We start from the raw sequence: 27,381 nt of genomic DNA, 5'->3' as shown, positions 1-27,381 counted from the left end.
GCTTGAGGGGCCCGCACAGTGCCAGAAAACACTCGCCCTGTTCCTTACATGTATTATAGTAACCAAATCTACCCACCCCGACTCAGGGCAGAAAGCTGGTGGCTAGGTTAGGTTAGGTTAGAACTCTTAAGACCCGCACGAGCCGAGCGAGCGCAGCGAGCGTGCTGCGGCAGCAGCCGGCGAAGTGCCAGAAAACACTCGCCCTGTTCCTTACATGTATTATAGTAACCAAATCTACCCACCCCGACATTTTTAGCCACGGGCCTGCGGTTACACTTAAGTTTAGCCGGCTAAAGATAGAACAAACTAACATTAACACCTCGTCGAAAATAAACCTAAGTTTAGCCGGCTAATCTTAAGTTTATGTTCTCACCTACCTTTAGCCGTAACATTTATACTACATATTATATGTATTTGCAAATCACAAATTTATCTAAATGTAAATCAGACATCATAGTGAAGCAAAATATGAATAAAAAATTATAGAAAACGTCAAGTCCGAAGCAAAAGGAACATTTAATGTTAATTTATTAAAAAAAATAGGAACTAAGTTTTTCACAAAAAATTAGTATGAATATGAATATATCAATAAAACAACACAGTAAGACGTTTTCTATAATTAAATTTCAGTCCTACTTTGTTAATTTAGTATATAAGACAAGAAATATACAACAGCTAAGTCGGTCTAAATGTTAGTTTTATCTTTCGGTATTATAATATTGAGTAATATCAATAAAGATATGAAAATGTTGGCTATCAATGTGTAATTTACATACTACAGAAAGAGAGAGTGAAAATTTAAGTAAGTTAAATTTTGTAATGAATTCTAAGAACCAACTTTTATTATTATTACACTTTTTCTCAGAAATTTATACTTTGTATAGAGCCCATAAAACTTATGTTTTACTGTTCCATCATAAAACTGAGACAAAAAGCGAACGTCGTAGCACCATGTTTTTAAAAAAACGTATACGACTTATATCTGTGTATATTTCTAGCAATGTTAAAAAGTGAGATTTCCTTAATACGACAATAATAATTATTATTAATATATAACAGTGACCTTATTTCTCAATCGTAAAGTAATATTACTTGAATATTAAAAGATATTATGGCCATCTCTTTCTTTTGTTTTCAATAACATGAGACGGCATTACATTATTTTGTGTAACCCTTACTAAGATATTGAGAAATAGAGTCTAATATAGGCATAATTTGTTGGTACGTAATTTTCTACATGTAATGGAAGTGCAAATTACAAATGAACACTGGTAATAAAATTGGTACTAAATTGATACTCGCTTTACAATCGAGTATGACATAGAATATATTTTTAAATGTATACGAAATACAAGTTTATATACAACAATCTAGTTCCATGCAAAATTGTACTATTAGCGTTACATTTGTCGCCTACAGTTTGCGTAATGGGCCTTGCTTCACAATGGGCAGTGTTGGCCCAACAAATGATCGTCGATGTTTGCCGCCATTATGGCGATTATGTATAAACATCTACAATGACGGCCGATTATAGACATTTAATCCCTCTACACTATCGTGATTTCCTCTACTCGCCCAACGCTGCCCATTGCCCCATATTTTTGAAGTGAAAACTTCTTTAGCGGCGTTGAGCACTTTTTCTGTGATGGGTATAAAATCTTAAACTCGCGTCAGGTCACGTGACCTGATCGAAAAAGCGTAAGACGGATACCATTCCAAAATATCAAACATGCTCAACGTTAATAATCAAGTTTTCACTTCTGCCGGCACTCCCGGAGTGCAACCCGTCTTTTTTTTTAACATAAACGGTAATATACAATATAATAGATAACAAGAGCAGGCCCGCAATAATCAGCGTAGAACTAAAGCTTAACATGCAGTTATTTGTGCACGAGAGACGTGAGCCTCCTAACTCCGGATTTTGCCGTAATGCCTTTGGATTTCTTAGTCTGCTCCTTTACACCGCTGGAAAAAATATTTTTATTTATATATTTTTGCGAGTGATTCTATATTATTAGAGAAGTTTGCCTTTATTGTAGTTTAATATGTCATATGGTTTTGTACATGTGTTCACTTGTTCTTTCTATTCTCATTATAGTTAATTTAAGTATGTAGACGAAATACTGACGAAAATTCATTTAAGATTAGGTAGCATTAGACACATAATAATGATTTAGCCATGAGGTATGTTATCAAGATACACTAAACTATTAAGAATTTGCTGCAAGATACACTAAACTATTAAGAATTTACTGCAAGATACACTAAACTATTAAGAATTTGAGATATATAGCTAAATTGTTAAATTGTTGTTATTACTATAAAGCTAATTAAATCTAACTACATGAAATCGTGTTATTCAATAAAACAAAACTAAGAACTAACCGAATATAATAAAGTAACTATTTACTGCAGCCTTCTTGAATTTGGCGCTTTTGAGATCTGTGCAAATATTTTAATAATATAATTATTTATATTGAATTTATTCTATTAGTACAGTTTTTACATAATTGATTGTAATGAAGATAGCTCCGCGCAATATATTTCCTTCATCACTAAATGTAACACAAATGTACATTATTTCAATAAATATTTTGAATGAAATTTTATTCCTACACTGATAACTGATAAGTGTTGTTGTGGTAGGTGTTGTAATTGTTTAAAAAATATATAGATATTTGGTATATTATGTCAATTCATCTTGTCATGGCTTCTTAAACCTTAAATTGGACATAACAATAAGAATTATTTAAACCAGGCCTAAAAAAATCAGATTATGTAATAAATATACATAATATAATAAACAAAGAAATATTCTTACAGGTACCGGGTGAGATCTTCAATGTCAACGAGCATCGAGTCCTGTCCCATGTGCAGTTCGTCGCGGGCCATCAGCAGTTTAACTAGAGTGTCGTTCAAAGATTCTATCTGGGAGTGCAGTTCGTTCACTATTACCTGAAATTTATCAGATATTATTTAATTGTTTTCTTATGATGAGAGGATAAAAAGTGTTAAGACCGCCATTTGTTATGTTAACCGCCATTTTTTATAATATATCTTTTATTTTTTGAGTAGATAAGTATTATGGTATTATGTATCTTTGGTCAAGTCTCAATTTATCCAGAAAAATAAGGCATAAATCAATTAAAATATTCAAATAACAATTTCAGTAGTTTTCATAATCAAGGCAGTCTTCAAAATAATCATTATTTACTATTTAGTGTACTATTTACCTATATAGGTACTAGATATTATGTACAATAATTGTTTGAATCGTAACGTAATAACCACAGAACAGTAAAGTAGATAGAAGTGTGATGTGGGCGTGGCCCACGTGTCAATGATAAGTTTAGATCACCTAACTTGCTCTCAGTTGTGCGCAGAAAAATATTCGAGTCGGTTGTCAGCTGTCAAACCTTTTTTCCATATTTATTCATTAATTAGGACGTGTTGTTCGGTATAAAGAGTGCAAAAATGATAGCAGACGAAATAATATCAGCAATGAAGGCATTTCATACCGTCGGTTAGTCTTATTTTAATTTATTTTAATTATATTTTATGTTATAACTTCGCTTGTCGTAATTTGTCAAAATTGTATACAAATATCTAGTCAAAATGAACCTTAAACCATAAGAAATTAGTACTATTATAGATTGAACAGCAAACAAGACTTTCTGGAATATTATTGCAATAAACAAACGAATGTCGCTTTAGTGATGCTTGTGGCGCATATCGACAGTATCGATACTTTAGAAAAGACAAACATTATAAATATAAAATTTTATTTTATTTTTCCTTAGCTATCATTTGTCTAATTTATTTATAGATTTCCCAAAGAGGCTAATTTAAAAGAGAAATGGATAAATGCAACGTGACGAGTTAACTGGATGCCGAACAGTACTAAGCGGTCTAACAAAGGCCACCGATACATCAAACCTACAGCAGTTCCAAGATTTAAAATAATGCATATTTTCTGTTTGTATTTTGTAAATATAGATTTATACTATTCTATTCCGTTTTTTATTTAATAATAATAATATAAAAAGACGTACTTAGTAGTAATAAACATACTCCAAAATGTGACGCATTATACTATACTCATATAAAAGAAAGAAAAAAAAATACACAAAAAATATTTATTTGTGAATTATCGATAACAAGGCTGACATCCCTCAGAGCATAGCATCAGATAAATATCAAGTTAATGTCATTAATGTTGAGTGACACAAATTTCAACCTTATCTCTATGTGTTGCGTAATGCGTTTCAAATTTATATCTATCGAAAACTAACGCCCTCTGTTGTGGAGTAGCTGAATGTTTTCGAATTTGGAATTTCTGTGCAATGAGAAACAAAACAGTTAATATACCTAGGGATGTTATCTATACATATAATAAAATCGTAGGAAAGTCAAAACTGTACATTGAATATTTTTTTAAAAGAATACATAATCCATGATCTATAATCGATATAGAAGCCAAAAACATAGTTTTTAGAATTTTTGTCTGTTTGTCTGTTTGTCTGTTTGTCTGTATGTTTGTCCAGGCTAATCTCGAAAAGTACTGCATAGATTGACTTCAAATTTTGCATGAATATTACTAACAGGTCGAGTGAGGCTTTTTTAAACATATTATCATGCTATCACCTCCGGGGGAGGAGCTGTGAACCTTTTTTTTTCTTACGTATTCCGTGTATTACGACAGCGTACAATCTAAAGACTCATGTTTAAATGTTGGTTTCGGGTAAGCCATGCTATTATCTAGCTTTACACAATAAAAACTATGTCATTTACGTAATTTGGGCAGAGAATCAGTTTAATGAATTTATTAGTATACAAATTTGAAACAGCGCCATCTATGAGATTTCGTAAAAATCAAATCAATTTACATGTTAACACTTCTGGACACAATGTTAAAAATTAATAATTTAAATATAATTATGTTATTTATTTATTTAACTCTTTAACCCATATTTTCCCTTCCCTATAAGGTGCAAAGAATACTTATACTCTAAAAAAGAGGTACCTACTTGATAAGGTGCGCTTGTAATTCGTGTGAACTGTGAATATACTACATTTTTAAAACTGAGGGTAGATGTTTATTATTTTAAGTCAAACTAGACACCATTACAGTTAATCTAATATTGATTGTGTTCATTGGTTACATTTTTAAAAATCTTCGTGTTTTAAAAATTCGATAACGAGGCGGGACTCGAACCAGCATTCTTTAGTGGTCGATTTTTTTCTATTCTTTATAAATTTATTGTTTATGAATTTATATTTATAAACAATAATACAAAAAGGTTAGTTCGTTGATAATTATTATTCCTTCATCATTTACATGTTGTAAGTAAAAATATACTTTGACTGTTAATACTTTTGTTCAGTATTTACCTGTATGATTATTGCTTGGTAATTAATATAATATTTTCATGTCGTATACCTAATTAAAAACATAAGTTTGATGTGAAACTAGCTGGATTTATTTTTACACACTCACAGTCTTATATTTTGTGTTAATGTTAAAATAGTATTAATAGTGTAAATCATAATATTTTTTCACAATTAAAAATATTTCCTTTTTTTTGATGGTGTTGGCATCGAATTAAACCGCGCTGTCGTTTCGTTCACAAAAAGTGAAGTTATGAGGACCGAATATGTAGCCGCCTCAACTTACGGAAACGAGAGTAACCTGCGTTGTCTGTTAGTTATTGTATAGTCGAATTTAACGTTACATGGAAATTGGAATCTAATTATATGTATACTTATATACTTATATTAAATCTGTAGAGGTCAATTCTGTATATGAAATATATTTCCTAAATAACTATCACGAGGTGATTTGGGATCGACACTGACGCCAAAAATTTTTCCATCTGTCTGTCTGTATAACCGTTATAGAAACAAAAACTACTCGACGGATTTAAACGAAACTTGGTACAATTATTTTTCATATTCGTGAGCAGAGCAGTAACTCCATTTTTAAGCTTTCGTCGCGTGTGCAACCTACGGGTTAAAGCTACACAGAAATCAAGTATGAAAGAAATGTTCTCCATATTATATAAAAAATATCTCCTGACATCATAAATGTCTATCTTTTATGGTTGAGCTTAGGAGTTCAAAGCTTTCTGATTATATTTGTCTACTAGCTGTGCCCGCGACTTCGTCCGCGTGGAATAGTGACTATGGGACCTATGACCATGGGCTCAGGGTGGGGCAATATTTTCATGCTTCCACTCCCACGCCCACTCCCAGGCCCACGCCAACGCCCACGCCCACTCTTCCTACACTTCACAATTGGTACCTACCAGATCAAAGCCAGGGTAAGCGCCCCACCCAGCCCCACCGTGGCTACGCCCATGCTGAATTACTACTTAACATACAATTATTGAGTAAATACGTACTACCATAAATAATTAAAAGAATTGTTATTAAAGTTTCTTACTAAACTGAGCTAAAAAACTTACGTACCAACTTATTAAAGAAAATCAAGAAATGAAATGCCTAACCTATACCAAATAGTTACTACATAATATTGTAATTAAAAATTATGATTAGTATAATATCGAAAATCAAAAAAGAAATGCCTAACTAATTCTACGTAAAATTTATTTTAAATTATGTCATAGTATTTTTTAGGAACCAGGGGGGGAGAGGAGCAAATTCTATTTCCTTCCTTTCTTAAATGGATGTTTTTAATAATGTATGATGTAGCCACTGATCAGCTTAATCGATACTCAATTTTTATCAAATCCAGCAACAAATCCAAATTAGATGTTTCCTGTCTCACGCACGTAACTAAAGGCTGAAGAGAGAGAGAGGGAGCACGTAACTAAACCGTTTAATCGAAGAAAAGTGTATAGAAAAAGGAATAAATAATTTCATAAACTTCCCGACGATCTCTAAAAATAAATTATTATATCATTTTTTTCATTCCCACTTTTACCCCTATGTAGGTATAATAAGTGGATGAACCGATTTTGATACAATTTATCTAAGAACCAGCGTCGGAAAATATGCTGCCTAACAAAAAAAAAGCCGCATCTAATTCGGTTTACCTGTTAGCCAGCTACGGTGCCATAGACAGACACACACACACACACACACACACAGAAATACATAGCAGTCAAACACATAACACCCGTCTTTTTGCGTCGGGGGTTAAAAATATAATACGACATAATTTAAAGGACATTTTATGTGGAAAATTTACCTATTAGAAGTAACCATAATGTTAATTTGACCCCGCCCCCCCCCCCCACTACCTCAGCTTACCCCCAAACCCTTGGGGAATTTTGATATGATCATCTGGACATGTAAAGGAATAACTGTAGCGTATAACAGATAAATTACGTTTTATCGTACACTGTACAGTGTACAATAGAATGCCTTAGCAAATGTTCGCCGTGATTACTTATAAATTGTCATAACTTTTTTATTTATGAACCGATTGACATGAATTAAACACTAAATGTTAAATGAAGATTACCACAATACATTAGTGAAAACCGCATCTAAATCGGATAAGCCGTTTATGAGATTAGCGTGCACAAACATACATACAAACAGACAAAAAAAATTTTAACTACAGTTTTGGGTTCAAGATCGATTTAATAATAGCACCTGCTAATTTTTTTCTACATATTTTGATTGTACAGACATCGTTTTCCACAATTTTATTATATGTATTGATGATGATGATGATTGATGATTATAACACTCTCAGTCCGTTTCAACTTAATTTTTATTCACTCGCATCAGTGCCACCTAAAAAATCTTTATATCGAAATTCGAGCAAAGCTAAGAAAATGAGAAATAAGAGTTCTCAAGGATCGTTAGAGGTAAGAGGCTTACTATTGACCGAAAACAACATGTGTTATGCCGAGAACCTGAAACCGCTTCACAACGAGAATTGCGGCTCACAGCTGACCGCGAACGGCATGTACTATCCTGTGAGACCGAAACCTTCACTGAGAGGGTATAACGTCTCACAGCTGACCGCAAATGGCATATTTTATCTCGATAATCTGAAACTTTTACTCAATATGAAGACCGTTTGACAAATGATAGGGTGCACCATAATATTATTCGATCCCTTGAAGATGAACATGAGCATAAGCGATGACTAGAGTAGGGACGCGAATATTACCATTATTTGAGACAAGTACGATTAATAAGTTTGTTTAATGAAAGATTAAGAATTGAAACTATTTGGTCTCTTGAAACGGACGAATAGCGAGAGGCCCGTCTTACTGTAGACAGATTTCGAGTCTTAATGACTTAGAGGTAAACATAGAAGATCAATCTACGAATTCGGTGGTGTGGTCCGACAAATATAAAAGTGGGTTTGCTTATAACCTCACAATTGATTACAGATCATCTTCTGTATAGGCGATATTAACGTAGTATGTTCTTTTTGTAATGCTTTAAAGAGGAGTAAGGAGTCGGCTTTCGTTTGAAGATACACCAGAACCTTTGAAATCACTACTTTTAGAGGAACATGTGCAATCTAAACAGTTCTTAGACAATATTCGCTCTTATAGTAGTGCGTTTTAAATGATCCTTTGGTGCTCAACAATTATCAGAGGATCCTTTCATGCTTACTTTTAAGATACAAGGTCAAGTTTATCATTTGATAGGATCCCTTTTGCCTGAAGGCCAACCTAAGTTTCTTCAAATATATTTTGTATTCGACTACAACGAATAGTCGAATACAAGAAATCAATATTTCTCGAATTTAAAATATTACAATTTTTCCTTGCGACGAATGTATTTTCGCATAGTAACGGAGGGGAACTCACGGGGGGTCGAGTGGCGCGGGCCACGTACCACAAACATGCTTAGTTTGTTGTACCGAGCGCGAAAGAAAGTCATCGTGTTTTTAGTAAAATTACTATGTAAACTAACGTAATTTAATACTTAGGTACATATTATATAATGATGCGCTCAAACTGTTAATCTACATTTAATTTGGATTATTATTTGAATTACTAAGTAATGTAGAATTTAAATCAAATTCACTCATGTTTTCCTCAGATTTTCGATGTCCTCCGATTTTAAGATTTTCTTATCAGAGTATTCAATTTAAATGTAGTTAATTTTTATAAGAGACAATTAAGAACATTCAAAAATAAAGTGTCACGTATTTTTTTTAAACGACGAATGACGAAAAACGACGTAATCGCGGACGAAGTCGCGGGCAACAGCTAGTACTAAAATAAACCGTAACATGGTGCGTTAGGGTACATATTGAAATGCTGAATTTATAACCTAAGTCAGTTTTTACTCAAATTAAGCTGTCCAATCAAAGGCATAGTTTACTTGTAGTGTACTGTATAACTATCGGTTTAAATGTGTGGCTTTGGCGACACTGGTTTTCATACTAATTAGACATTACAGCACTTCTATATGTTTTTACTGTTCTGTGGTAATAACTAATGAGTGCAATAATAATTGTTTCATTATCGCAAGTAGTTAATGGATACATTTCAAGCGGCATAGGCATTATGACTTATGTTAAAATTTTCGCAAGACTGTTGCTTTTTTTTCATGTCACTTTTCGAAAACTACGTAGTACGTACATGTACTCTAAAATCCGGTCGCATTAGCTATACTTATTGGTTTTCTTTTGTAAAAACAAATACAATGCTTATTGTTTGACGATACTACGCGTGACTCGACCAAGTTAATCGTGAAAAAATACGTGAAGGTCATGCGATAGCGCAATAAAGTAACATTTGTATTCGAAAAGGCCGCAATGTATATTGTATTTTCATATTTGACTCAGTTATATTTTATTGTTGATAATACTTTTTTATTTAAACAATAATCCTTGAAACAATTATGTTTAAACAAATAAGCTTCAAAATTACTAGACCAAATGAAAAAATCTTTCGTCAGCTGACAGCTGCATTATTGCTGAGCGACAAAAGTTTTATTTGTTTTAGCTTAGTCAAAGGTTTACCAGAGCGCATCCATAGTAGTGGTGAAGTATATTTCAAAATTGATTTTAATTTTTAATTATTTTAATAATTACTAACAACCATAATATAATTTATATTTATTTTTGATCTAATGGTTAAGTTTAACCACGACTGGATTAGTTTGAGTCTTATGAGCAGGTTTTTTATAACTAAATATAAAAAGTCGCATAAATTATTCCTGACGCGTTACGATTACAATCTGACTTATTTTCACAGCCATAATTTAGTACATTTGTGCTAGCCTCGATTTACTGTTAGAACATTAGAAAACTATGATAAAACATGATTAAATGACATAGATTATGATACTTTTATGATTACAGAAGATAGTTAGCCAGGCAACTGGTATATTAGGTATAATAAAATTTCATGTTTTATGATAAATTCGCATAGTTACAGCAAGGGGTTTTTACTTCAAATTTCATAGACCTTTTTTACATCGAAAGCAAAGCAATATTATGTCGGGAAGTATATGATAAAAATAATTGGACATTAAAGTTTTATAATTAGGAAGTCTGACATAAAATATTGTAATGAGGATTAAGGATAAAGTTTAAAATTTTCAAGAATTATTTATAATTTCAGATATGTTGGATATATTATACAAGTTAAGGAAATTATTTATACAAAGTTGATGCACATGGTGGTAATTTCGCTGTGGGGAAGATAGCCTGTTTAATAAGCTTTTAATATTATGTTTTATCAGCTACTTTGAAGAAGTTACGTCTACGGATCATTTTTAAATTTTAATTAAAATTATATGCCAGCTATTCTACATACAAAGAAAAAATCAACAGAATTGACAAAAAAAATATCTGTATTCATGAATTAATATTCACCTGCAACTGAGCTATATTCATATCAGTAAGTATTTGCCGGGAAACTCGGCGACGGTCTGGGGCCAGAGGAACGTTTGCCTTTTCCATACTGCGGCGCAACATTTCTGTCACCGGCGATACGGGTCGACTACGACGTTCATGCTGAAATAAACACGCCATTTTGTTAGAGTAACTTAATAAAATTGGGTATAAAGAATACAATATATAAATAACATAGGAAATATACATACATTAGTTTTAGATATCACTTTACTTTAAGTACCAGGGACATTATTGGGAACCCCCATAGAATTAAAACCTGTATTTCATAATTAGAAACCTAGATAGCAAAAAACCTAACGAATACAACTGTACATTGCTGTTTCTTACAATATTTCAAAAAGTTGCTTATTTTTTAAATAAATATATAACAATATAACCACAATCATTCAACAATTGACAACATTTCATTTTTTATAAGGCCATGAAAGAAAAAAACCGTTTCTTTATTTTGCTCTTGCGATTACAGAAAAAAAATTATTTCATTTTTTAATCGCATATTTTAAGAGAAATTAAATAAAAACGATAAATGTGATGATGACGTCATACATACGGAGGAATAAAAATGAGCCTTAGCCTAATTTAAAAAAAGTTTAAAAAAAAACTATCACTGACGTTTACAGGGTATGGCATGTGTCAAATTTCATATTAATGTCATTTTTGTGAATTATTCATGTCAACAAACTTTTAAATCGTGTTATTGTGTTTTGGTTTTCTAATTTAATCTCATTAGCGCGATGTTTGTTTGATTGGAGTTGGACCAATTCATTTATATTATACAAATAGTGCCTATAGTGTTCATAATTTTATTGAAATAAAAGACTTTGTTTACTTACTAAAAGTTGTATTTATTTAACACTTTCCAACGTTTTTGGGATTGTATATTTGTTTCCCAGAAATTTTCAGCACCCCTTAACAAATCCTGCATAAAGTCATCATCATCAATACTTGTGAATAAGTTTCTTTTGTTTAAAATTTGGATCAGCAAATAACAAATTACAATATTTACAAAGCTTGAAGAATCAAAGTGACAAATGTGCCAAAATATCAACTGTCAAGTATTTTTTTTAATTTAAACTAGGTATGTGGCAAAGGAAAAAATGTATTCCTCCGTATGTATGACGTCATTTGGCGCTTACGACATTTTAGAATGAAATTATTTTAAAACTCAAAAATATGAATGAAAACTTCGATATTTAGAAAAATTAAAAAATACGTGTTTCATAATTTTTGATCTAGTTTTCATTTAAATAAAAAAATAAGTAGCTTAAAATTTTGAAATGTTGTCAATTACCATTTTACATAAAAAAGAGCAGAAGCTACAAATAGACAACCTTCCAGTTTTTATGCAAACCTCAGTAAAAATATTAGCATTTAAAGATGAGAGAATCTGATAACAATGAATAGTTATTTAGTTAAATTGACTATAGCAGTTTTACAAGCTATTAAAATATTTTTTAACAATTTCAAAATGAACAAAAGTATCCCATTACCAATTATTCCTTCTGAATGTATAAATAAAAATGTATATAAAATGATTCTGAAACGAAATCATTAGGAAATAACATCTGCTTCCAACTTACATACAAATAAAATGCAAATAAATACTACAAAAAGATAATTACCTCCATTTGTATGCGAGCCATTTCCTTAGCTTGTGCCAAAGCAATCCTAGCTTCAGTTTGCAAGGTAGATTGCAGAGCATAGAAGTCTGATTCCTTCAATTCAATGTGATTCAGAGATTGTGTAGAGCGGGATTTGGATGACTTTGATATGAACGATCCTGGATTGAATTTGAAACCTAAACACAAACATTGGTTAAAAATTATATCAATTCAAAGATATTATTTAATCAACATTAGTTTTGATACAATCATATTATAATAATATGTAAAATTCTGAAGTTAAGTAATCAAAATAGTTACAATAATAATGATCACACAGCACTGCACACACAAAATACACAAGACAAACAATGCCCACAAACTAATATACATATAATGGAAACCAAATAATTCATTAGTCACATCTGTTACTGAATCCCATAAAAAAATATCATAAGGTCCAAATAAATATTATAGAAAAATGCAAAATTCTTACCGCTTTGTACAGTATTTATTTTGTCATTTCTTGTAATGTTCACAGACAGAGGTCTCGTCTGATAGGGATGGTTAAAACTACTCTTGCTAAATAAACTTGACCGTGACAAACTTTTTGTGTCCGAATGTAGATTTCTATCCAAATCTGAAGTCTGTGATTCATTATCTGAAGCTGTTTCATTCATGAAACAAATTTGTAAATTCTTGCCTGTATTGACAACACAAAAGCACAATCAGCCATTGTAGAAAGCATAAACCTTCACCATTTGTAATTATTCACAGGAAACAAGTGTTCCACACAAGCCCACCAAGCTTCCATAAACATCAATGATACCGAATTATTGAATGTTAATGAATTTTCAAGTTTTGTTAAATTTTACCCAACACCATAGTGAATATAATGATACTTACCATTTTGTAAGCGTGAATGTAAACTTGGCTTCTTTCCTGGACGATCTATATGACCCAAACTGTAATATTCATCTGTATCTACACCCATTGCTAACCTTTTTCGTATCTCTTCTCTGTCATTGCGTTTCTGTATAACAGAGAGGAATTATTAATATGTTGATAATGGCTCTTAAGCTTTACTTCAAATAAAAGATAAACACTGTACTTTTCTATCAAATGCATCATGATCTTGTATCGAGATTATTTTTGTGAATTTATCCAATATATCATGATTATTGTCGGATATTAAAGGCCACTCAATTTCAGTTTGAGCATATTCCCCTCCACTTATAACTCTAGGACTAATAGCAGAATTATCACAATAGTTCACATTCAATTTTGGTTCATTTAATTTAATTTTTGATTTAAATATACTGCGTTTATATTTGGGTTTCTCGTTACCGTCTTTGTCAGACGTTTGAACAGATGGTTGGCTAAATTTTCTTTTAATATTTGCTATAATATTCTCAAACATCTTAAAACTATTCAGTATTCGTTACTTTTTGGCAAAATAAATGGCACAAGTTCGATTAATTAATATTAAAAATTTTAAACAATATTGAAAGATATTAGGTGGTTTATTTTCGTTGAGATAAATAATATCAAGCCTCTAATTGTCAATTCTGTCAATAATATGCGGATTTGATGATTGACACAATTTGTCATTTAGGGCAAGGACAAGAGTGTTCTATTTTTTTATTTTTCTTCTGTGCTCTTTGGTGCGTACAATGCCGTAACATTAAAAATAAAATAAAAAATAAAAACTTACGAGACAACAAATGTTATCAACAGATTCATGATTATCGTATGTAATCGTATACAAATCTAAAAGAAACCTTGTATCCTTTTTGTAATGTCTTTGTTCTGGATTAAAATACGGTAATGACGCCATCACAATAAACTTATGACACTTTAACTTAGTTTATGAGCCAATTCGTAACGTTAAACCCGGGTTATGAAAATGTTAAAACTAAACAAGTTTATAAGACTGCTCGCTTGCGTCGTTGAATCACAGTAGAAAGGCTCGCGCGCTCCAACTTGGATTGGTAATTTTAACAGTTAGGTATTATAATGAATAGGTAGTGAGACGTGATTCGCATGTGTATATGTGTGCATGCACCGTTGCTTTGTTGGGCGCTTATTTTGAAATATACTAAGTAAGCACTTGTTTTTCAAATTATTTAAATATATATAGACCGTATGATATTATTTTAAGTATTTACCCGTCTTTCTGCTTCTTTTGCCGCCTTTATATGGTTTTCGATAGCGTCAATATCTAGTTTCGGTAGAGCTGTTTCTATATTGTAAACATCAAAGCTCTCTGAAAGAAAAAAATAGTATTTAATTAATTCTAATCCTCGTGTTCTTCGTCTAAAGTAACTAGGTGTGTTTAATACCTACATAATATATTTCTCGAACATATTGATGTTAAATTATAATAGAAATAAAAAAATCTACATCTATTACCTATACTCTGTCCATCGATCGTCGAAGGATAGAAAACAAATCCAAAATAAAAGTACAAATAGGGACGGTATTAGATATCGACATTAGTCTATCATACGAAATCACATGAAACAGTATAGTTACCTATATTGCATCACAGTTCCTGCAGTTTCATTTGAGCATTACAAAGTAAAATATATTAAGTATCTATACATTTATAATCGTTTGCAATTAGGTAGGTACTTGAGTAATCAGTAATCACCATTATATAAGACTTACCAAAATCGCTGTCAGTTATTACATTATCTTGTTGGACGGATTTGTTCATTTGAGCGTTACAATTGGACTTTCCTGTGGAAGGATCTTTTGTTTCACTGAAAATATGAAAACAGAATATTAAAATCTGAATTTTCTTGATGTAATATTTTCTATATCACTAACCTCATCTTTAATACTAAGTACCACTGCGTAAACTAATGTGTATTGTGTATGACTTTACTTTATGCTCAGATACGAATTATCCGAGTTCGATAGAGAACTTCATAAGAATGCGTCAAGTCTATTTCAAAGCTTCGTTGTAACACGCACAATAAACATGACGAAAGCTTTATGAATAGGTTCGGTTTACTGAGATAAACAAAATCGTGTACATTACTGATTACTATATGAAAAAACGTTTGAGTTGAAAAAAAATATATTTAACGGTGTCATAGAAATGAAAAATATATCGAAACCGTTTTTAAAGGATGTTAAAATATTTGTTCTTCTTAATACATATAATTAAATTGCAAAAATATAAAGTTATTTTATTAAATTTATCGTTAAGGTAAGTAAAGTGAACTGGAATATTAAAAACCTAAAAAATAAAAATATCCTAAACCCAAGTACTTAGCGTGAAAGTAGTATGTATTAGGTATATGCGATAATTTATAGTAAGTACATATTTTATTCAAGTACCTAAATTACATACCTAACATAATATTAACTGTACTAATTTATTTTAATTTTCACACTTACTTTTGAGCTTTAATTGTATTTTTATTCAACCCTCGATGGTAATTTAATTTATGTGCTGGTCTGCTATTTTCAAAGTGCGTGGTATTTCTAAGATCTTTTTTTGTTTTAAAACTATTAGTGGAATTATATAAAATTCTGTTTGAATTTGCATCTGTTATTATTGGTCTCTCAGACCAAAGTTTATCTCGTTCACGCATTTCATTTAATTTTGGTATTATTTTTCTGAGCTCAGTACTCAACTGTTTAATGGTACTTTCAACATTTTGACTCAATTTTTCTGTGTCATATTCATCTTCGTTGATATTGATTTCTTCTTTTCCATCCGATAAAACAGCGTCAGTTATATGATTGTTGTTATCAAGCAACAAAAAAGAAGGTCTGCTTAAGTTAACTTCCCTTTTCACATTTAATTCATTTTCTTTACTAATTTCAGGTGTCTGCTTTGCGTCTGTCGTTGAAATATAATCTTGAATTTCATCACAAACTTCAGTTTTTACTAGTTTTTTTATAACGCCATTTACAACTTCACTTATATTGTTAATCGTATTTTCTATTGGCTTTTCAAAATTGTCTTTTATATCTTTTCGAAGTTCTTCTAGATCATCTTGAATGTTAATATTATAATTAAGTAACTGCTTAATTTCATCTTCAATTTCCTTGTTAAAATCGCCAATTATGTCTTTCGTGTTAAAATTATTTTCTATGTCAGTATCAAATGTGGTTATATCACAACTTAATTCTTCATTATTGTTGTTTGTTGAAATAGTCTTTATGAGGTCGGGTATATCTTTTTCTGTTCTTGTTTCAATTTTCGTACTAAATGGATTTTGGCTTTCCAATGTTGATAGCTTTTTGTATATATATTTGCTATTGTTGTTATTATTCATTTCTTCATACTGATCATTGCATTTCATTTGGATGTCAGTAACTTCTGTATCAACGTCATCGTCAGTCATTTCATTTTCAGATTGGTAATAATTTTCTATGTTGATGGAATAGTCCTGTAATTTATTAAAAAAAATCATTAAAATAATAAACTCTTTACCTCTTATTAAAGTTGGGTTTCAGGAAATGTGTCTTAATTTCTTCAAAGTATTCGATGGAAGATTAGGATAAGCGTTACATAACTTGATAATCTTTGGTCGTTGAGGTTTCATTACGTTGATTTAAATGTTATAGCACTTGACGGGTTTCGTTGTGTAAACAGTTTACTGTGTATTAATTTCATTAATATTAGTACAATTCAAGTAATACCTGTAAAGTGTGTGCTAAATGCTGGAAACCTGGGTAGTTTGGGTTTACAATACCTCTCGGTACTGGGAGAACGCCGTCGTCCGACATGTCTTCTGTGTCTGATTGGTCCAAGAATTGCTCTCCATCAAGAGATGTCGAATTAAATAATTCATTTGTTTTTGCTAAAAAAAAATTATGCAAATTTAGGAAAAATTATATCTTATATAGTCCAGATAACACGTGTAGCTTATAACGTTATGAGGCTGCTCACTATTACATTTCCGTTTATTTTAATTTTTCCTACAATTTAAGTACTTGTATTAAATTAGGTATGTACCTACTACATTTTGAATCTTTAGTTAACGAGACCTTTATATACCTAATATATATCCGTATAGTTTAATTTAAAAAAGCATGTTTGCGTCATAGGTACACACAATTAAAAATTCTAAGCAATTTCTGAACTAAATTATCATCAGTTTTACCTGTTAAATATTCTTCAATATTCTTCGTATTTTCAGGAGGAATATTCTGTGAATTTATTCGGTATTGATGATTACAAACTTTCGTCTCTATGGACACACCTGTGCCCGTATTTTCAGTTGTGAACAGGATTCTATTATCGACAGTATTTGTATTATTACAAATATTGAGTGAATTGTAATTATCTACAATGTTGTTGGTTTGATGTAGCGTTGCAGTCTGCCAACTTTCTCTATTTGATTCTTCGTATATGAAGTTATCGTTTTTGTTTATAGCTGTTACATTTCCGTTGTCAATTCTATTGAGGATCCTCATGGTTACCTGCAATAAATACATTAAATTAAACCAATGTCCTGTTCGATAAGATAGAATTGCTTTACATCATATTTTATTGCATGACTCACTGAATCATATTTAAATACTAGCTGTGCCCGCGACTTCGTCCGCGTGGAATAGTGACTGCATAGTAGTTACTAATTAACACACAATTATTGAGTAAACACGTCTTGAAACACGTACTACCATAAACAACTAAATTATAAGTACTTACAGATTATTTTACAGTTAAGAAATAAAATAAATAATAACACAAAATAACTGTTAGTAAAATTTATTACTAAACTGAGCTAAAAAAACTTAGGTACAAAAGAGTTCAAAATTTCCAGGGTATGGCTATCCTCCCGCTCCCATATCCTTCTACTTTCACAGACTTTCAACTTTTCCCTTTCACCCCTAGTAAATGGCAGAACCGATTTTGATGTAAACCATGTCTAATTGTACCTATATGTACACGTCATATCCTTTCGTTTGGTGCTCCATTTGGATTATTTATCCCCACTATATCACCCCTAAGGTGCCCTATATGTAATAAACAGATGAACCGATTTTGATAAAACATGACTAATTGTAATTCAGACGTCAATTGATATGCCGCTTGAGTATATTATTTGACCACATTCGATTATTCATTCCCACTTTTACCGCTATAATCCAATAAATGGATGAACCAATTTTGATAAAATATGTCTTATTGTACTTTACACGTCATGTCTTTCATTATATACGTCACTTGAGTATATTTGATAAAATTCATTTATTTATTCCTACTTTTACCCCTATATAAAATAAATGGATGAACCGATTTTGATAAAATTTGACTAATTGTTTCTGACAGGTCGTCTATTTTCATTTGATACCTATATCACTTGGGTATAACTGACAACATTCATTTTTTCCATTCCCACTTTTACCCCTATATATAATAAATGGATGAACCGATTTTGATACACTATCTATACCTAAGAACAACTAATGTAACAAAAAAAAACGCATCTAATTCGTTTTACCCGTTAGCGTGCTACGGTTGCACAGACGGACACGCAAACACACATAGCGGACGTAACACCCCTCTTTTTGCGTTGGGGGTTAAAAATATAATACCTACGACATAATTTCAAAGACATTTTATGTAGAAAATTTACCTAGAAGTAACCATAATGCTATTTGTGCATGTTTTAGACTTATGAGCAAAAATCGAAATAAAGGTCCTTTGATCCCCCTACTACCCCCTCAGCTAAACCCCCCCCCCCACCCCACGGTACTTTCAATATGATCATCTGGACATGTCAAGGAATAACTTTAGCGTATAATTTACGTAATAAAGTTATTCATGTATAGAATGCCTTAGCAAATGTTCGCCGTGATTACTTAAATGGTCATAACTTTTTTTATTTATGAACCGATTGACATGAAATAAACACTATATGTTAAGTGAAGCTTACCACAATATATTAGTGAAAACCGCATCTAAATCGGATAAGCCGTTTCTGAGATTAGCGTGCACGAACATACAGACAAACAGACAAACAGACAAAAAATTTTTTAACTACAGTTTTGGGTTCAGGATCGATTTAATAATAACACCTGCTAAGTTTTTTTTTAATATTTTCATTGTACAGACATAACTTTTCTACGATTTTATTAATGATGATGATGATGATTTAATTAGTTAGTTGCTGACCTTCGCACCCGATTGCATTATGATTGCTCAATGTGTTTTAAAATTAAATTATGTACTACTTGAAAATACCATATTATAGTAACCTATAGAGTATAGATATGTATATAAAGCTGCAATAGCCAATAGGTTGTATTATTCGACAGTTCGAATAAATTCAAAATGTAATTTAAATATTTTATAATTACACCTACATCATAAAAAGCAGCTATGTATCTCGTACTGTAAAATTGTTAATTTCATAAGGTCATTGACTTTTGAACCCAAGTCCGTAGGATTACTGTGATCTCATAAAGCTCGAAACTTTAGGGTAATTTAATGCGTAAGTACCTGAGGTTATTTAATGAAAAAGAGGAACTAGGACGTGCATGGTTATAATATTTTGTAATTCTGGAGGCATTGGAAGAGGCTGTTGTAAACCCAATCGGCATTTATTACTCAAAATATTATGTAAAAAAAACTTTATTATCTATGCATGTCATTACCATTCCAGATTACGCTTCGCTATAGTTACGATTAAATTAAGTCTGACATCAGTTACACAAAGACAAAACAAGTGAGAGAATATTTATTAAACTAGTTTGTTACTTAAGAGACTCGCTTTCAGTCTTTGAATTTGCATAAATTTGTAATTATTTATGGCTCTCTATTTTACCGTTTCTACAAAATATAACAGATTGTATTGCATTATGCCAAAGCTAGGTATTTTTATTCCATTTATAATACGTCCAAATCCAATCCAAAATTGTTGAAACAATACTAAAATAGGTCACAAGAGAACGAATGAAATATAAATATTACAAGCAAAGTTTGTACTTATAATGTAAAACCTTATATAGTATGCTGACTTGGCAAGCTTACAAGATTTTTTTGAAACACAATTAAACTTAATCTTCTTAAACATTGAAATATTCACAGCTATTCGAATTTACTGCGAAGTTAAGTAATCGAGGCGATACCTAAGTATGTATGTAAAAGGTTTATTATCTAAAGTGTGCATAAAAGTGCATAATCAATTAGTAATAATAATCATAATGTATTAATGTTATACCGACTTATTCTTTTAAAACAAATAGTTTTTTACCTGGAATATTAACAAGAAAAAATACGAGACGTTAATATTAATTATCTCGTAAAAAGTAAAAACTCTACACAAACAATGTCGTTAACCTAATTTTCTTATTGCTAATTTTCATACTTTGCAAAAGCAACGAAATGAAGCAATTGTTACATAATTGTTAATTGTACTCATAACAGTCTTTGTTCAGCGTTGATAATTTTCTTTGAACCCAAATTGTCCTTGAAACCGCCCTAAACAAACGGCAAAGGCATTGAATGGAAAGGTTTAGAACCTTTCTTTAAGACTTTATGTAGATACCTAGTTATTTTATCAACAAAATTTTATTTGAGTTATTTTTAGTACGGTTTACGAATTAAAGTTAATTATGTACTTTACTTAATAACATAATTGTTAACTAACAACGCAATTACGAATATTCATATTTTATTTTTCAACCGAGTTTCAACAAAATATGGAGGATCTTAGTTAAATAGAGAGTTTTTTTCTGGTTTTTTAATCTCAAAATTGTCGACTGGGTGAACGGATTTAATTTTTATTTTTTGTTTATTTGAAAGTTCGTTTCGTTTTCGTTCGTTTTCCCATTTAAATTTGGTTTAGTTTTCTGAAAAGAATTAGAAACATTACATAATACGATCAACTGTAGGTACCGAGCAATGAGCATACAGTAAAGTACCACTTGCATCTTACTAAATACATTTATTCATACGGTGAATTATACCTATTAATCATTCCGAACATTAATCCGTACAAAAATGAGATTTAAATAAAAAAGTTATGTGGCCTTGTACTAGGAGTTAGCTAAATAGCTAGTATGAAAATATGAAAACACTACTGTTTCAGTTTTCGTTCTATTTCGATAACGACTTAAGAAATTCTATTCACGCAATCATTTAATTTCACAATATTGTAGTGAGTATAGTGACTACTTATAAGTTATAACAATGACTAGACATTCAATAAGGTTTTTCTAGGTAGGTAATTTGTATTTTTTATGTTTGCTACGTGTTTTGCGAATCATATTATAGGAAAATATGTAATCTAATTAGGTACCGACGATACATAATAGGTATATTATAGTGAAGGGCAAAATACTATGTATTTCGTATAAAGAAAAGTGGAACCCAACATAATATTTTCTAGATGAAAGTTCTCAGGACGTTTATTATCCTTGCATACTTGTTTGATCTTCGGGAATACAAATGGTGCCAAATTTGAATTGACTTTCTTATTCTTCTACTTTTCCTTAATATAAGTGCCATTGTGTATAATATTATTATTATTTTTTCAGCTTTCTTCCTTCTCAAGTTACCGTAGCTATTTATAGGTACCAGTATTACCAGTATTACCATTATTGTTTTAATCACTCACTTTTAAAACTTAGAAATGAATTTTGGTTTAAATAATGAACACGAACTATCATGAAAACACTTTTAAACAGTTATCAGGTGTAGGTGTCAAAAAATAGGTCATGAAAAATACTCTACATTTCAGCTTCTGGCCGAATACGCTCTTATACTAATGAGATTAAGAATTAAATGACTTTTTGCTTTTATTTGCTATTTCATTAAACTTTAGTTTAACAGTGGTGAGTGGTAGGTATGATAATAACTAAACTAGGTCGACTGACGACTACCCCACTCCCCATAGAGTTAATATAATAGTATCCTTTGATACTCAGTCGCAATCTAACATAAATCCGTTTCTGGGTCGCTCTATGTCAAGTGGCATACAAAGAGCAGTTCAATAGGAGTTCGTAACTCCGTGATGGACCCTTGAACCCGCTTCAGGCCCGCATCTAATATTAAAAACATGATACAAAACCCTCCCGCCAATGAAGCCTCAAATGAACGAATTACAGAACGACTATCGATTTACTGCGCACTGGAATAACAAAACAAACGATTCTTTATATCCCATTGCATAAAAACCTTAATAGCGTATAATAAATACCTACACTCATCGAAGCAGTTCATCAAGTATGATGTCATCGCATTTGTTCATATATTGAAAAGTCAAGGTAGGTTTTTATTTACATTTTCCTCAGTATACTGTCGAGAGTCGACAATGTAGAGATAGCATGATAACTTCGATTTCCGTGGAAAATACCTACGTCTTGACCTCGAAAAGGGTTTGCATATTGTTTGTACGTTACCTAATTGCAAATATCGATTGAGGTTTGCTGTTTACGTGAAAACATGAAACCATACTTAATAAATGTCTAATAAAGTTTAAAAAAACACTAAATTGTATATGAATATTACTTAATGGACATTTAACAATATATTTTGTTTAGCAATAATGAGTACCAATTAAAAATATGTTTTTCCTGTTTGTACTGAAGTAGATACTGTTATTATTAAAAGTAACGGGTGACAAGAGGACGACATGACCTGGCGCACCCTCGCCGCTCCACGTTAATGGCCACTACAATGATGGATAACTCAGAGCGCTGTCAATGGCCCTGTTATACATACAAATTTCTCAACTATTTTCGGATACTTTTTTATTTTTCCTACGAAACGACGGTTTTGTTCATTAATATAAAATAAGAAATACGTTTATATTAAATACTTCTTAGTTCTTATACTTTTTCTAGAATATAGGTACTTATTTTGATTTGAATTGAAAATTATGTTTAATCACAAAGTTCTAGTAAGTTCAAATATTTATTTTGATATTCATAATTTTATAGGTAATCATTTTAAAGCATAGCTTAAATAACTATTTATTTCTAAGTGTTCAGTTAATATTACATGACATAAATCCTAATATAATATCTATTCCAATAATATAATTATTTGCATAGAGCATTGATATAGTATAGAACAGATTATTAAGGGACACTACTATAGACATAGAACAGAACATCTCTTCATTCATCCATATCCACAAAAGTTAAACAAAACCTCGACTTCATAACAAAGCCGCGCAGACAATAGACAGAAAAATGCCTAACGAGACACTGCTATAGTTTATGAGGACGGATGTCGGACTGATAATTGTGAAGCATTAAACTACATAAATATAGCATCTAGAATTCTATTATACGTAATCTGTAGAAAATGTTTACGCATAAAATAAACGTTTTGAAATGTTACCTAATTTTGCCTGGAATGCTCCCAAATTGCTACGACTGCAGACACACGTACCTATACACGTAGGCTCTTTTAAACTGGCACAGAAATAGGTTAACTACGAACTGACTGCAAGCAGGTACTCTTCCAGACCAATTAGTAATAAAATAAATCAAGTTGTGTCCTATCTACAGTGACGTTTTTAAGAGGCAAAGCAAGTTATAAGTCATCGTCTACACAACAACCACTGCAAATTCATGCTGGTAATAGTTTTCATCTCCACATCATGTCCCCTTTAAGTGCTTTTGCTGTGAAAACAGTAGTTACTATAAAGCTTTTAACTTCCTCTAAGTTACAAATAAAATATACTGCAAGAGAATAAATAATCTATTGTGTTATAAGCTTGAGAATGTAGAGTCTGCAAGAGACAGTTTTACAGTTACTTTTGAATTTATATTAATGTCGACTCTTTAGTCTGGACAAAGCAAATGGACTTTCAGTATGAAATTTAAAATAGATATATTATTTATTTAAGTAATTGATGATAGTAATAAAATAATTTACTCTTACATACATTATATTGGGCGTGACCCTGACACAAAGAAGTGAAGATATCAAACCCTGAAGTGTTTTGTGAGAAATTAACTCGAATTGTTAAACTGTAACCAAATTGAGACAACAGTAGTCAGTAAACATACGTCATGTAAACATTCACAAAATGAAAATATGAAGGCATTCATTTAAACCATATTATTAATTTCTAAATTCACTTATCATAAACGCATTACGATGCAGGCTCTTGCTGAGATTACGTAATATCAAATTGCTATAAAAAAGGATGAAGACGAAGAGCCCATTGAGTAACTTTTGAGATTTTATACATGTAAAAAACATCTCTTAACATAACCATAAAATATTATGTACTATGTAGTAATACTCTTAAGAGCCCTTAATATCGTAAGTTATTCAACGTTTCTTCCCGTCTCTGAGCAACCATAAAAGTACACCTTCGTTACCATGTAACTTTACCTTCTTAAGAGCCTATTTGTTTACTATTTTTTTACTTCAAGCCTAATTAGCGGTCGTTAGCTGTTTAATTATTTTTTTCCGTAGTTGCTATACGAGTTATTTTATTTTCGACCGGCCTACCTATCTACCCATACTCTTCAGGGGTTTTTCATAAAAAATAACGCTTACAAATTAGAATTGTTATAATATAATTATCAATATAGTACATCGAAGTTGTAGTACATCGTGAGAAATATTCATAAACAAAGCATCAATAACAGCACAATATTTAAACGCTGACTGGATCCTACTTTTTTTTAATTTTATTAGAAAATTATTGTATGAAAGTTGCCCAAGGAAAAATCTTTTTCGAACAATCTAGACTAGGTCCATTAATGATTAATAACACATTTAATCTATATATTATCTGTAGTTCTAGTTTCAGAATGTAAACTTTAATCAATCATTCATCAAAGACTTTAAAATATAACGAGAGTCAGTCACAATATAGTGGCTGAAGGCAAATGGTCCGTGAGGACCGTAAATAGCGCTTACGGGCGGCGAAAGCGTTCCACGCTTTTAGTTATTATTTAATCAATGCTATTTGGTGTGAATATCTACATATAGGCATGACCTTAACCTTTCCATAAGCAACGTAGATAACAGCTATTTTAATGCCCTTTTTTATCCTGTGAATACATTTTCTGATTAGTTTCATACAACCTAGAGCATTTTATGCGTAGTGTACTGTGTAACTATGTTGAAATTATGTATCAATACCTCTTTTGTCCATAGCAAATATTACATTTTATTTTTTTAATTAAGACGCATCATAGTATATCCTAGAACTCCTTCCTACTTGAAAAAAAGATTTGTGTTTATGGGGTCTTCTCATGAACTCAATCTCCGTTCCTCCGACAATCTTACGCTTTGTATGCCTGTTCACACTTCCAAATTCTACGATTGCTCTTTTACCGTACAAGCCGTAAGATTGTGGAACTCTCTCCCAACAACGATCAGGCAAGCCCAATCTTTATATAGTTTTAAAACTCTTGTTAAGAACTACTATCTATCTCTCTAATGCTGTTTGTCTATGTTCTTTGCTGATTTAGTTATCTATTTATGTAAATTTATTTTCCTCTCTTCTAATATTTGTATTCCTATACTGCTCATTTCTCATTTGTTTTTGTATAATATTATTTGATTCTTAAGTATATGTAATCTATGTATAATTACAGTTTCTTGTATAATGTACGTATTTATGCACTATCTACCTTTTTACTGATTTATTTTTCCTATACCCCAAGGTTGCCTGGAAGAAATCGCTTTTAAGCGATAAGGCCGCCAAATTGTACATTTATTTTAAGTTAAATATCGTTTTTTGTAAATTTTGTTTTTGTGTGCATTGTACAATAAAGTGTTTTCTATTCTATTCTATTCTAGTATATGGTCTACATATCATATACAAATTTAAAATAGCGAAATCCAAATCTAACAGCTAAAATAAAACCAACAACTACAATGAAGTGTTTAACGATACTTGATTGTATTAATATAGACAATTGTAAATTTTTATATTCATAACGTTTAAGTTAAAAATAGCTAAAGGATAAGATCAACAATATTTTTTTAAATTATTAAAAACTTATAATCATTTGCAAATTATACCTACTGACACTAATAAAAAAAACATCAAGAAACATGCAATTAACATAGACAGTAAAACAAACCTCCATTACCGTAATTAATAAATAACAAAATAGGTAGATACATCATAATTGAACTATAAATAAATAAATATAAAAAGTACTCTAGAATGAGGTTCTAGACTACTTATACATGGAAATACGCATCCATGCATTATGCGAGTGCAGGATCAATTTTTGCAAGGCAATACGATCTCGTTCGGAGTGCGAGGGATCTTTGACGTCACATTTCATAGTCAGTGTCATAGTTTATTTTGAGAATCGTACCTGTAAAGGGCGCCATCCTGACCATAGCTTAGCGCAGGCACTGAATAATGAATGCACCGAGCAAGGTTATCTTTAATATGTCCAAGAGCACTCTGATCGATGCAGCATCACCAAGTATTTCACGAGTCGCGACACAATACGTCCATGTATGAGAACCGTTTACGTCACTGTGTTTAACGAGGTTACTGTATAAGAAATAGTAGTTATGGGTGGCGTATGTCGTGGTGAGCGACGTGCACCCCGCCCGTGGGTCGTTGCAAAGTGATCGCGTGGCCCGACCGCCCGCCCGCCGCCGTCGCGCCGGCACCCGACTGCAAGCCTTGGGCGGCTAGCCATTTCCTTACGTACATTATTATATTTATATACTATAAAAGGTTTATAGTATGTAAATATAATTTCAGATACACATTTTATTTATTTTTTATATCGATTGCTTTTAATAATACAAAAATGCTAAACTAATTAACATTCACCAAATAGGTACGCATTGTTTATGCTATAATTTTATCAAAAAATACGTAAAATCACAACATAATTATATAGAAAACATTTGTGTTTATAAACGATCAAAATCTAAATATTTAAATTAATAAATGATTAAGAATATATTTTCAGAGAAATGTTTCAAATATGTACTACATG

The 27,381-nt window shown here is 31.3% G+C and overlaps 1 protein-coding gene and 1 long non-coding RNA gene across 6 annotated transcripts; one reads left to right on the top strand and one right to left on the bottom strand.

The window, feature by feature from the left end:
- Nucleotides 1-396: 396 nt before the first annotated feature.
- On the bottom strand, nucleotides 397-26,962 carry Schip1 (Schwannomin interacting protein 1). 5 transcript variants are annotated; one of them, XM_089704164.1, is made up of 12 exons: nucleotides 26,740-26,962; nucleotides 17,589-17,907; nucleotides 17,125-17,285; nucleotides 15,871-16,871; nucleotides 15,133-15,227; nucleotides 14,631-14,728; nucleotides 13,369-13,495; nucleotides 12,959-13,165; nucleotides 12,484-12,659; nucleotides 10,820-10,960; nucleotides 2,822-2,955; nucleotides 397-1,965 (listed from the first exon to the last, which is right to left on the bottom strand). In XM_089704164.1, the coding sequence occupies exons 2-12, from the start codon at nucleotides 17,899-17,901 to the stop codon at nucleotides 1,881-1,883; spliced, it is 2,538 nt and encodes an 845-aa protein (XP_089560290.1). In that variant the 5' UTR covers nucleotides 17,902-17,907; nucleotides 26,740-26,962; the 3' UTR covers nucleotides 397-1,880. The 5 variants fall into 5 exon arrangements, with proteins under 5 accessions (XP_089560290.1, XP_089560280.1, XP_089560297.1 ...); XM_089704180.1 differs by lacking the exon at nucleotides 26,740-26,962 and adding an exon at nucleotides 2,386-2,442 and having other exon boundaries at nucleotides 1,873-1,965; nucleotides 17,589-17,916; XM_089704154.1 differs by lacking the exon at nucleotides 26,740-26,962 and having other exon boundaries at nucleotides 2,828-2,955; nucleotides 17,589-17,916.
- On the top strand, nucleotides 3,283-4,011 carry LOC149490405 (uncharacterized). Its single transcript, XR_016316684.1, has 2 exons — nucleotides 3,283-3,523; nucleotides 3,827-4,011. It is a non-coding gene; the product is annotated as an uncharacterized LOC149490405 (long non-coding RNA).
- Nucleotides 26,963-27,381: the final 419 nt, after the last annotated feature.

The sequence above is a fragment of the Colias philodice genome, chromosome 2, assembly GCF_061535455.1.
Source record: "Colias philodice isolate Cphi_HAF_F1 chromosome 2, ilColPhil1 Martin Lab GWU primary, whole genome shotgun sequence".
Lineage (NCBI taxonomy): Eukaryota > Metazoa > Arthropoda > Insecta > Lepidoptera > Pieridae > Colias > Colias philodice.
Note: the sequence above shows the minus strand (reverse complement) of the source record. Positions and strands in the feature narration are given on the sequence as shown.

What these genes read in the sequence shown, in the direction of transcription:
- Schip1 (XM_089704164.1), bottom strand. Translation starts at nt 17,901, where the DNA reads ATGAGGATCCTCAATAGAATTGACAACGGAAATGTAACAGCTATAAAC. An exon ending in ATTTAGCACACACTTTACAG is followed by an intron (nt 16,872 to 17,124) that starts GTATTACTTGAA and finishes AATAAATTACAG; the next exon opens with GACTATTCCATCAACATAGA. An exon ending in AATACAATTAAAGCTCAAAA is followed by an intron (nt 15,228 to 15,870) that starts GTAAGTGTGAAA and finishes TCATATTTTCAG; the next exon opens with TGAAACAAAAGATCCTTCCA.